Source organism: Benincasa hispida, chromosome 2 (assembly GCF_009727055.1).
Source record: "Benincasa hispida cultivar B227 chromosome 2, ASM972705v1, whole genome shotgun sequence".
NCBI classification, from domain to species: domain Eukaryota; kingdom Viridiplantae; phylum Streptophyta; class Magnoliopsida; order Cucurbitales; family Cucurbitaceae; genus Benincasa; species Benincasa hispida.
In genome coordinates this window covers 38,304,559-38,317,519 of record NC_052350.1, presented here as the reverse complement: position 1 = coordinate 38,317,519, position 12,961 = coordinate 38,304,559, and the positions used below count along the sequence as shown (strand labels likewise).

The following is a 12,961-nucleotide window of genomic DNA, read 5'->3' as shown; positions in this document are numbered from 1 at the left end:
TGCAGTCAAGACACATTCATTCCAAAATTTGAGAGGAACTCTGGATTGAAAGAACAATGCTCTGAAAACATTTAACAAATGTTGATGCTTACGTTCAACTACTGAATTTTGTTCTGGTCTACCCACACAAGAATATTAATGTAAAACCCCTCTTTGTAAGAAAAACTCAACAAAAGAAAGCTCATAAGCATTATCAGAACGAAACACTTTGATTTTCTTGTCATACTGAGTCTCAACATAAGAAAAAAACTGAGGTATGATTTTCAAAACATTAGATTGGATTTTAACATGAAGACCCAAGTGAATCGACTATGATCATCTACTATAGTAAGGAAAAATTTATGTCCAGCGAGTAGGTGTAGAAAACGGACCCCAAATATCAGCATGAATCAAATAAAAAACAGCAGATGATCTATTATTATTTGATTCAAAAGACGGTTTCTTTTATTTTGCCAAAGGACAAATGTCACAGGGATGTATGCTATTCAGAGAAACAAAATCAATATGTAAAATATGTTTCAAAGCAGATAATCAAGATAGGGATGGATGTCCAAGCCTGGCATACCATAAGGAAGAATTAGTGGAAGAAGCAGCATTAACAACGTGAGAAGACACTATACTGATGTGAGGTTGCTCAACAATATACAAACCATCACGCAACCTACCCTTGCCAATCGTCTTCAAAGGGGACTTTGCCTGAATATCACAAGAATCAGTGGAGAAGTGGACAGATACATTACCATCAGATGTTAAAGCACTGCTAGAAAGTAAGTTGTACTGAAATTCGGGAACATATAGAACATGATGAAGATGAAGAGACCCAAAAAGAGTGACACTGTCAAGAAAAGAGACTGAAATTCTTGTGTTATCAGGCAGAACAACAGTAGTACTAGTCGGCTGTAGCTCATGAAATAAATTCTTTTGGAAACATATATGTGTAGAAGCCCTAGAATCAATGATCCATTCATGATTAGAGATAATTTGAGAACAAATACCTGCTACATGTGTGACTGAATCAGTATCGATCTTTGCCATATTAAGCTTGGACTGCAGCATAGTGAGGAGTTGCTGAAGAGTGTCATTAGTAATCACATTTCCAAATGGAGCAGTAGATGATGAAGAAGTAGAATCAACAGGATTAGCAGAAGAACTGGATGAAGAACTTTGCTTATGAACCTGATTGGACCGTTCATTATGTTTATAACCCGGTGGATACCCATGGAGCTTGTAGCATTTATCAGCAGTGTGATCGGTGATGTTGCAGTAGGTACAAATAGGACGACCTTTGTTCTGCTTTGAAGAGGGCTGATGATTACTCTGTTGCAAAAGGTTATCATTTTTCTGCACAGCTAATGTAACAGCAGGAGAAGGGGGATTAGCAAGAGAATGATGTTGTTCTTGTTGAACAACAAAGGAAAAACCCTTGTTAATAGGTGGGGGCGGGTCCATAAGAAGAATTTGAGAACAAGTGTGGTTGAAACTGTCATTGAGCCCCATCAGAAAACAGAGGAGATACTCGAATTGAAGAAAATATTCCATGGATTTGATGTCGCCGCAAGTACACTTCCCACAAGTACAACCAGGGCGATAGGAAATGTATTCATCCCATAAACTCTTCATTTTTGTAAAATACATAGTGACGAAGTCTTGATCTTGCTTGAGGTTGGATAACTCACGTTTGAGATGAAAAATACGAGGTCCATTGTGTTTTTGGAAACGATCTTGAAGATCAAGCCATATTGCTCAAGTCGACTCGGTGAAAAGAATGCTTGAAGAAATACTCCTAGAAACAGAGTTGAGAATCCAGGCAACAACAACATTATTGTTGCAAATCCACAAAGGGAGAAGGTCACATGTGGGTCGAGGAAGAGAACCATCAATGAAACCAAGTTTGTTTCGGATGGAAAGGGCGAGAACCATCGATCTGCTCCAAGAAACATAGTTGTCGTCGGTGAGAAGTTCGGAAACAAGAACAAGATTGGAAGTATCACTGTGATGAAGTGTGTAGGGAGTGTACTGATCTTGATGAGAGAGGTGAAGCCCGGTAGCCAGAAAGTTGGTTGAGGAAGACGGATCAACTGGAGGAGGAAGAGGTGTATCGGGAAAGGGCATTTTGACTTCACGTGAGAAGGGGAAGGGGGGGAAATTAGGGATTTAAAGGTTTTTCTCTCTCTGATACCATATTAAAAGTGGAAAAGAGAAAATGTAAATATAATCTCTCTCTTATTATCACAGTGGGTAGAAAATACATTATATATATACATCCAATGAGAAAGAGGAAAGCAACAACCAATAAGAAAATATTAACAGAAATAACAAAAATCTATTATAACTAATAATTCTTAAAAAAAAAAAAAAAAAAAAAAAAAAAAAAAAAAAAAACCTCACACTTTGGAATTCCTTGTCGAGAGGAAAATATGATGTTTAAGAATAATTTATTCCTAGGTAAGATATTGAAAACTGTATACAAACATGTGCTTAGCTTGCTATATTTTTATCGAACAAAACTTCCAACCAAACATTCTCTAAGTATTATATGATTTGATGTCAATGTATAAAAGATATCTAAGAATAAGATATTATATTTAGGAATCACTTATCCTCACTAATTTGGGAGGGAGTAAAAGAGTTATTTGGTATAAAGATACAAAGAAATAACTTAATCTCATACTTTTACCCCATGAAACTTGCTTCAAACAAGAGAAAATCAATCTCTTATCCTTCCTCGAAACCTTTATACCAAATACTAACTAGGCACTTTTAAGTTTTTTATGTCCAACAACAAATTGAGATATAAATTTAAACATTTGAGGATGGAAATTTGAATTTGTAATCTATTGATCAAAATTATAATGTTCTAGTTAATTGAGTTATACAAAATTGGTAAACCATTTTAATTTGTGGGTTGTGTTCGCATAAGGTTTTCGAAGAAACATATTTCATGGAGTGGAACTCAGGTTGATGTAGATTTGATGTGGATGTGGTTTAATCTCTAGTATTTGATGCTCTGATTCTCTCTCAACTAAATACGTATGCTTGATTTGAGGAAGTCGAACACATGATGCTCTTGAAGTTGGAATCTTGGAAAAATGTTTGTATCTTTAGGACTTAAGCTTCAAAGAGTGGTTCAGTCTTTAAGAGTTTGGGAGTCTCTTTTAATTATTGGGAGAATTCTCTCTAGACTCTTTAAAATGCAAAACTTCTAACTCCTTCAAATGAAGAACTCAAATGGGCTTTATGAGCTTGAGCTTAGTTGGTTCATGGACTTAGTCCTTGTGGTTCATGGACCTAGCTCTTGGGTCCAACAAATTGAGTTTAGGCCTTAATTGGCCTCTGGGCCAAATTAAGCCTATTGTTGGGCTCAATTGAATTTTGGCTCAAATCTTAATATTTAATTAAACCAAAATAATTAATTTGATCAGGCAGACACAATGAAAATATGTGACATCTTCGAGGTTTGTCAATTTATGTTTTCAATTTTAATTTAGGACACACGTCCCTTTTTAATTAGTTCTAAATTTAATTTGTAATTTCGCCATTAATTTGAGAAATGACATGGCAATTCGTGATTGATCCAAAATTTCTTTTTGAACATGTTTGTTTGTTCTTTTGGTTTTAATGTTTTCTTTCCCACTCCTTGATTTAATAAGGAGCTTAAAAAAAACTAATGCAGAAAAGGCAAAGAGATACGCAAAATTATAATATAATTCAAGAAACAATACATATTGTAAAATCAATGGCCAGTTATAGCCATATGATTGTGTATCTATCTGCTCTTCTAGATATAATTTCATGTATAACATATAACTCCTCGTTTCTCAAAAGAAACATTGATCATCATCAGTAAAAATATTTATGTACACTTAAGAAGAAAAGAATAACAAATATTCGTATCATATTTTCTTCTATCCACAAATAATAAATGAATAGAATAATTAGGAATCAACTGTCATTACCAATGTCTACTGCTGATGTTCCCTTGAACAAAGGAGAAGAAGTTTGTGTATTACTTTGGTGAATCAAATCAATTGGCCTGGACACCCTTGGGCTCAACATACTGGCAATCCGAGGTGAGCATTGAAATTCGGACTGAGCAGTCACCTTCACCTTTCTTGGTGACAAGCTCACCTGCTCCAAGGCTCGGAGCTGAAGTTCGACTGGATAGTCGCGAACACACCCGATTCGGGGGCCTGCACCAGTTGTCCATTTGCAAGATAGCTGCCTTCCCAGTTGATATGATTTTGTTTCTTTGTGTGAATTTATTCTTTTCAGTATTGATTCATCAGGGATGATCTCTACTTCACAACTTCCAGTTTCCTCTTCTAAATAGTTTTTCTTTGGACCTTCAGTATCCAACTCCAAAACAAACATTTCAGATCTCATTTCTTGGTTTTCCATCTCGAGTTTCTCGATCAGGTTACCCCTATCTGGTATGTGAAGAATGGTTAATTTTCTACTCAGGTTGATTGACCTCTTTGGTTCGAACAGTTTGGCAGTCGACGATGTTTCTTGATCTGGCAAATCTGATGTCTTGCCAGTCATTTCTTCAGCAATGATCTCTGGAATGCCATCATCTGGATCGCCACTGAACTTTTGAGCCCAATCCTCCTCGGTCGAGCCAAATCTAACATGGAGACTGCTCTTTTGTATTTGTAATCCATTCTCTTCATCATCATCTGGACTCATCTGAATTTAATAAAAAAGAAACATGTCAAACTACGCACAGATTTCACCAGAAAAGAACAAGTTAGAAATTTGCTTTCCAATTCTCACCTTTACATCAGTGAGGTTGACATTGTTTTCTGTAAGGAAAGAGATAAATTCCTGAAAGTTTTCTTCCGTGGGTCGGTAATGACCACTATGAGGCCAAACTGCCTGTTAAAACACGATGAATCGTCATTAAATGAAATTTTCAAGGTCATTTAAATAGTAAGAACTCAAGAGGGAAAACAAGAATGAAAATTCTACAAGTTCTGTGACTTGTACCTTTAGGATCCCGTTTTCGACAACCAATCTTCCAGCAGCCGATGTGGCTCCTCCAGCCAAGAAACTTGAATGCTGAAATGTACCCTTCTGTTTCTTGCCAACATATAAGGCTTTAGAGGTGCTGAGAACAAATATCCACTTCACATGCTTATCGACTCCGGTTGTGTGGAGGAGTTCCCTGGATAGCTTGTACATGAACTTCCCATCCTCCACAACAACTTCATATGCTACTCTTTCCAGCTGAAAGAAAAACATGGGGATGATTCAACATTCAATACATAACACAAATATGTGAACAAAGAATGATTCGATGCAGGTTTGAGAGACTCACCGGACCCAAGTACTTGATACACTGCTGTTGAAGTTTCGATCTAGGGCACTGTTCAACAAGATTTACTTCCTTTCCTTCTCCTATATCCAGCCTGTTTTACTCAAAACTTTTAGTATCTAAAGCCTGAATTTTAGTAATGATGCTTCAGAATTTTTGTCAAAGAATGTTTACCAATAGAAAAAGGGTTGTCCACTCTGACAATGGAGCCATTTAGCATAATAGAACTGCAGGTTGTGACCATATCGATGCCGTGGATCGATCTGGCAAAAGAAAAATAAACAACAATTAGGGTGACTGAAAACAGGAACTATGGAACAACTTATTTCTCAAGTTTAGTATACTTACAGCCTCAAGCCAGTGCTGTAAAGCAAGCTTTTGACCTTTGTCATTTTTGGATAAACCCTTTCCAACCTGTAAAGATGTTTGAAAACATGTGGTTAGAAACTTTTGTAGTGGTTAATAGGTTCATGACAAGAGCTGGTAAAAACATGTCAAAAGATTTACCTTGGCAGCTCTGGTTCTTGCTCGAGCCCACCGTGAAATGGCAGTTTCGTGTTTCTCAATGTCAAAAAATGATATGGAGCTCCTCTTGAGCTCAGCAAAATCCAAGAGTTTCCACCTGCAACAAAGACAACAACTGTGAACAAGCTCCAAATAGATCCATTTAGATTCAGAACAAAGACACAAGCTAGAACTCATACCAACTCTGCTCTACAAGAACTGCGCAATCTGCAAGCTTTCTCCTGGTTCTGAAACTTTTATAAACTTTCTGCAATTTCATTGCTGCCATGTGCTTCGGATTTGTCGGATTGAGATCCATCGTCATTTTGATCTCATCATGATCATGACTCTCTGATCTAGGAGATTGATTCTCCATCTCTTTGCTCTTTGCACTATCAGCTACAACATGCAATTTTTCCTCTAGTGGAACAGCTGCAGCTTCCATTGAAACCATCTTCTCCAACTCTCTTCCTTTGAAGCTAACAGATGTTTCTAGTTTCATCCTCCCCGAACCAATCGATTTCATTATCATAGGTTCCAAATCTCTACTATTGAAACTAACAGATCGCACCGGAGTTTTTACTACATCATCACCAAAACTGATGGATTTCACAGTGATGGATTCCATTCCATTTTCCACATCAATGTATTTTGCCAAAGGGCAGGAAAAGAAAGCCCCCATTTTAGCAAAGTTCAGTATATTATTACTGTAACAAGAAGAAGCCATCCATAAATGAGAATGAAAAATCTAACATACATAGAAAAATAAAGTGACATCTCTCAAGAAAAATAGACAAAGTCAATCTCTTAACACACAAGTAGAATTAATGCTTAAAAAAAGACTCTCCCCCCCAAACACATACACAATCAAATCCCATACATATTTTAAAAGAAAACAAAGACTTGCAAAGATACAAATGCTAAAGCTGAAGTCCAGGGGTATTTTCTCTTCATTTTCAAGCCCAAACAATAATATTACAATAACATCAAGCAAACAAACATATTTTCCATAAAAACCAGTACAGAGTGCAGCCTAGAATCATAGATCTGTAGAACAAGTCGGGAAGAGAAAAAAGGGCCCATTTCATTAAGAAAACCCAGATTCTTAATGAACCAACCAACAACCAAACAAAATAAACAACTACCATTCAAGAACAAAAAAACAAACAGATGAAGAGCAATATGCACAAACCCATTTCCACATATCAAAATCTAAACAAACTAGTAGTACATTGCAATGGAACTAAAGATCAGTGAAAAACAGAAAAAGGGAAGCACTCATTCATCATAAAATCACAAAAATGGCAAGAAAAACCCAGATGGGGGTGGAAAAAGAAAGCTGTAATGGTGGATTTACCTCAATCAGTGAGAAGTTTTGGGGGTTTTGGTAATGGATTCGTGAAGAAAATGAAAGAATGAGTAAGGTTTGGAAAGGGAAATGTTAGGAGGATATGAGAAGAGGGATGAGTTTGGATTTATAAAGGGATTGAAGAGAAAGCGGAACAGAGAATGAAAGGGACTTTTCCACCGGGGCAGAGTAGAAAAGAGAGGACGGCCAGGACGCGACTTTCCAACCAAATGGTACTCTCAGCAAAACCATATTTTAAATACTCGAATTCTTGGGAATAAAGTCAATTGGTATCTTGGTTTTTCCCTTTTTTGAATATTTCTTTTCTATTCTCTCTCTTAAACCTTTTTCTTTTTATGCCAACTCAACTAGAACATAGAACATAGCTTAATTTGTCGAGATACGATATATTTATCCTAAGAATTAGTTGTTCGAGTTCTCGACTCATTTGTGAACTTAGAATAATGATAATAATCAACTTTTCCTTTTTGTTAAAATACTACGTTATAGTTATAACTTGTAAGTAAAGTTACTGATGTCTTACCTGTTGAGTATTGTTGGAGTTCCAATATTTGTTTCATATTAGTTTTAAAGATCTGTTTGTTAATGTTTATGTTTCTTGCTTCTATTTTTTTAATAAAGAGAAAAATGAAAATTTGTTTGGTGATTGTTTATGTTTTTTCTTGTTCTTTTTATCTTATGAATAAAAACATGTTTGGATGATAATTTTGTATCTCTTTTTTCTCTTAAATTTTGAATTTAAAAGGTAAAAGGTCAAATGAAAGTAGATGTTTTAAATTAAATGTTAACAATTTTTATGTTATATTTATTTTTAGATTAGTATAAGATACTTTAGAAGTAAAAAATGATAAAATAATACTTTTATTTATGTTTGGGGGAAGAAATAGAAAAACAAAAGGAAACATGATTTTCTTTGTTTTAAAAAATTATATATAATTTTGGATATTTTCTTGAAAATAAGAAATAACAATAGTATAAAACGCTTATATTTCTAAAAAAAAATTGAAACAAAACATATATATATATAAGAACATTATCAAACGGACATCAAATTTTTAAATATTGTATTTTGATTCCACAAATTTTTGTTGCGTTTTAGTCTCTAAAATTCATTTAAAAACTATTTCATTTCTTAGAAATTAATTTTCAACAATTACTTTATTTTATAAAAATAATTATGTTTTAAAACTCTATTATATTTACTAAAAATACTAGCCAATAAACTTTTGTATTACAGTACAACAATTGTGGGATGAATGATCGGATCTCCGACCTCAAAAGGGAAAGTGCATGTCAATTAAAATACATTTTGACACTCACTTTAGAATTGTTGATGTAATTATTTACTAATAATTAGGTAAATAAACATTTGAAAAAAGATTTTTATTGGATTTCTATCAATGTTCAAAGAACAAAGGAGTCTTTAAATTTCTATTTTACATATATATAAAGGTAACTCAATATGGAAAATTTTGAACCCAAAATGCATAGTACTTTTAAACCAAGGTTGTCCCTAGATAGATGAAGCTTTATTTGATTAAAATCCAAATGCTAAACTTTGTTAATTTTAGAAATTTTATAATATATATATATTCTTTTTATGAAGTAATTTATAATTTTTTTTTAATATAATAGGATTAAGTAGATTCAAGCTACAAACTTTTTTGTTACTAATACATCTGTATATCAATTGGTTATGCTTAATGTATAAATATTTTAAACTATAACTGAAAATTGTGATATATTAGACAGATTTACGTTAAATATTCGTCGTGGAATAATGATATTTCAATTCTATCTTTCTATTTTTCTCAATTCTTTAAAGCAGCTTATTTTATTTAAAGAATTAAATATATAGTTTTTGCGATAGGGACATTTCTTTTTTAAATTATATATATTAAACAGTTTTCTTTTCTTACTCTTATTTAGTGTCTTAAATTTTTATTTTTTTTTTTTCAACTAAAGTGAACAGAATAAAATTTGAAAAGTTTGCTATCTTGTTATATAGTCCAAATATGAGATTAATAATAATAATAACAACGATAATAATAATACTGAAAATTGTTCTAGAAAATTCAAAATAAAAAACGTTTATTACTATCTAATATTATAAATTTTATTAGTTTCTGTGTAATAATTTATTACAATTTGGTAAAAATTCAATTTCATACCGTTAATCTCATTTTTCATTAAAATATATCGAATCTTTTTAATATAATAAGTGAGGTATCGAAAGAAAAAGTATATGTCAATTATCATTTAACAATGCAGAATTTAATATATATTTATATTTATATTTATATATATATATAGTTTTGGGAAATTAAAATTGACTTTATATATAAGTTATTTTTCCCATTAATTTTTCAAGACAAATTTTCTTGTTACCTCTTTATTGGATGGAGAGATGGACATTTCAAATGTCACTCATCAAAAGGAAACATCCACAGTTGACTGGTTCATAGTCATTGTAACTTGAATCACAAGGTCTTGAGAAAAAAAAAAAAAACTTACAAAATTGAAACTCTTGAATATTCATAGACCTTAAAGGAAAAAAAAAAAAATCCAAATTTTGTGTGATAATATTGTTTAAGATAACCAAACGGGCATTTTATTCCTAGGTTTAATAATATTAAGATTCGAATAGCTAGATCATCATAATCATATTATCATTGAGTCACATCCAAATTTACTATTGAGATATCTTGTATTTATTATCTAAGACTCTGAATAATCTAATTTATATTGAGATTTGTGCTATTTCTATTCTGGACCTTTATTTTGGCCTTATTCTATTTAGGATTTTTTAGAGGAGTGTCATGTCATATACAAACCGTCTTAAACCTACCTGTATGTATGTTATCTATATATTTTGTACTTTGTTCTCCTCAAGATAATATATATAGTTGTTTCTTCCTTTACCTGTAGACATAGCTAACATATCGTGAATATCACACAAATCTATTTGTCGTTCTTCTTCTTGTTCTTTATTCTTTACTTGTCGATTTGTTTCCATTTGAAATACTAGTCAGAGATGAGACATACACGCCTTCTAGAAAAAGATATTATCAATAATGAGTAAAACGAATATTAGTATAACATATTTGGTTTAAACAATAATTAATTAGGGTTTTTTTTATAAAGAAATTAAGGAGATTATTTGTGAAAGAAATTAGGAAGTTGATAAGAAGATTCCTGAGTGGTGTTGTCGTACGGCCCACAAGTTGACTGAAAACCAAAAACAAAGGGCAGTTGAAGGCTTTTGAGAGATGAGTAATTGAAACTACAAAAGGCCGAGAGTAGTCAATAAAGTCTAAAGCTTTTAAATTCTTATATTGACAAGTTGGTGTCAATTGTGCCCTTTTTTTTCCAAGTTAATATGCTTTACTGACTTGATCCAACTTTGTTAATCTACCATTAAATGTGTACATTTATAGTGGTAGGCTTCTCTAATTCAAGATTAAAAACAAGGTCGAGTTCATGTATCGATGGATAAGGAAGCTTGTTTATCATCTCTCGAGTTATTATGAATCTGTCAATTTTGCAAGCTATGTATAGATATTCATGTTGTTACACAAATTCCAGTTAGTGAAACCCTGAACTTTCTTTATAATGCATTTAAAGATGTTCGCAAATTTAATGAGTTAGTTTATAGATGAAATATGTAAATTAGACTATCCCCACAAATCAACAATAATTTTTTTAATATGTTTTATCTTCACTAAGCATGCTTAATTTTAGAGTTTGATGAATGAGTCGTCGAAAAGGAAGGTGTACATTGTTGATATAGGTAGTAGTTATCAATTCTTTTAAATCTTTCTTAACCAAATTGACTTTCGTACCCTTAGAATATCTCCCATTCGGATGTGATCTCAGTTCATATATACTCCTTCTAAACTCGGGCATTACATATTTTTAGATTATGGACATATATGTAGTATAGAAAAAATAATCAGGTTTCATGAGTGAACCTAAATTAATCTAATTTATGACATTTACAAACCGTGCCTCAACTTTTTTAACATTGAGTATTATAAAAGTTTAACTCATAATCCAAATGTTAGGAGTGCGAACAAAATCCCACATTGATTAGGAAAGGGAACGATCATATTTGGTATAAATTTTCGACACTAAAGGTTTCCTAAAGATTTTCTATTATAAAAATACCACTATTTTTTTTTCTTTTTTGTGAATTCAATAATGTGAAAATAGGAATCTGAACTCTTTTTTTTACGAGATATAGGGTGGAGGAATCGAACTTCTAATCTCGTAGTCGATAGTACAAATTTTATTCCAATTGAATTATATTTATATTGATAGAAAAAAACATATGGATAATATTTTAACTAATTCACATTGGATTTTCTTTTCATAGTTTGTAATTTTAAAAATAATAATAATAAAACATACAGAAAACTTTGAACTATTTTTATAATGTATTTAAATGAAGCTTTGACAGTGTAAAAATCCAATAAACTCAAGAACCCTTCAAAGGTGGATACAAATTACAAAGTATTGTTGTAATCAATAGATGGGACAAGAAAAGAGAAGAGAAAAAGTATACATTTATTATTATTTTTATATAACATAGAAAAAGGATTTTATTTATTTATTTATTTATTTTTGAAAATATATAAGTAAATTAGTAAAGCTATATATTTGAATTGATCTTTCAAAAGACCTTTTTTTTTTTTTTTGGCACAACCAATTTTGATGCTTAATTGAAGAAGATAAAGTTGTTTCTCTCTCTATATTTGTCTGTGGAGTGACCTGTACTCTGTCCCCCCATTGGTGTCACATATGCCAACCAACTATTTTTTGAATTATTATATTCTTGGACAAATCTAAATTGGTCTCCTAAATTATCAATTGTGTGCTCATTGCTATTATTGTGTATGTGTCAGATAATTTATTGCATCAATTTGATTTTTTCCCCTAATGTTATTATAGACTAATTGGAAAAAATAGTGTGAGCTTAGTTTCTAGATCTTCTTTCTATTCAAAAGTATTCATCTTTAAATCTTAAAATTACATTTTCTTCTCTAAATTTTAGGTTCGAATTTTTATTTGGTTTTTAGATTTCAAAACGTTACATTTTACTCTTAAATTTTGGGTTAGTTTTTATTTTATCTCTAAATTTTAATATTTTGTACTTCACCTATGAATTCTTAATAATGTTTAATTTTTCTCTTTAATTGGTGTTAACATTTAGTTAATTAATTCGAAACAATTAGGATGTGAAAAATTTTAATTAATTTAAGTCATGATGGAAAATTATTGAAAATTAATTTAATTATTTAAAATTAATTAATATATATTAACACCAAGGATCGATGAGTATTTAGTGAAAAATCAAAGGAAAAAGAGTAAATTTTGAGACCTAAAAACCAAACATAAATAAAACTCGAAATGCAAGGGTAAAATATAATCTTTTTAAACCTAGAGACCAAATGTAAATTAAACTTATCAACATGAGCATAGCTTAACTAGCATAAGCTAGGAAAATTGTAAGAATTATCTCCCAAAAGTTTCCATCTTTCAGTTTACAGGAGATTTGTTGCACTCTTAAATGATGCAATGATATGATAGCCTATGTGTGCTTTGAATCCTAAATGAGATGAATAATTTACTTTAAACGCAATGTTTTTCTATTTAGGCCCAAGTGCAAGTCTAAACAGAGTAATCTCGATGAGGTCCGAGGTCGAACTCAGGGATATATGACTAAAGTGTGGCAAAATGATTGTTTGATCTTAACGCAGTGGGTTGTTTTCAAA

General features: G+C 31.9%; 1 protein-coding gene across 1 annotated transcript; it reads right to left on the bottom strand.

Moving 5' to 3' along the window:
- Positions 1 to 3,942: 3,942 nt before the first annotated feature.
- LOC120070551 (IQ domain-containing protein IQM2-like) lies at positions 3,943 to 7,382 on the bottom strand. The gene is made up of 9 exons (XM_039022343.1): positions 7,176 to 7,382; positions 6,019 to 6,525; positions 5,822 to 5,936; positions 5,663 to 5,728; positions 5,489 to 5,577; positions 5,318 to 5,408; positions 4,987 to 5,226; positions 4,774 to 4,875; positions 3,943 to 4,686 (listed from the first exon to the last, which is right to left on the bottom strand). Exons 2-9 carry the CDS (start codon positions 6,498 to 6,500, stop codon positions 3,943 to 3,945), a joined length of 1,929 nt encoding a protein of 642 aa, XP_038878271.1. The 5' UTR covers positions 6,501 to 6,525; positions 7,176 to 7,382.
- Between the last annotated feature and the right edge of the window lie 5,579 nt (positions 7,383 to 12,961).

What these genes read in the sequence shown, in the direction of transcription:
- LOC120070551 (XM_039022343.1), bottom strand. Translation starts at nt 6,500, where the DNA reads ATGGGGGCTTTCTTTTCCTGCCCTTTGGCAAAATACATTGATGTGGAA. An exon ending in CAAGAACCAGAGCTGCCAAG is followed by an intron (nt 5,729 to 5,821) that starts GTAAATCTTTTG and finishes ACATCTTTACAG; the next exon opens with GTTGGAAAGGGTTTATCCAA. An exon ending in TACAGCACTGGCTTGAGGCT is followed by an intron (nt 5,578 to 5,662) that starts GTAAGTATACTA and finishes TTCTTTTGCCAG; the next exon opens with ATCGATCCACGGCATCGATA.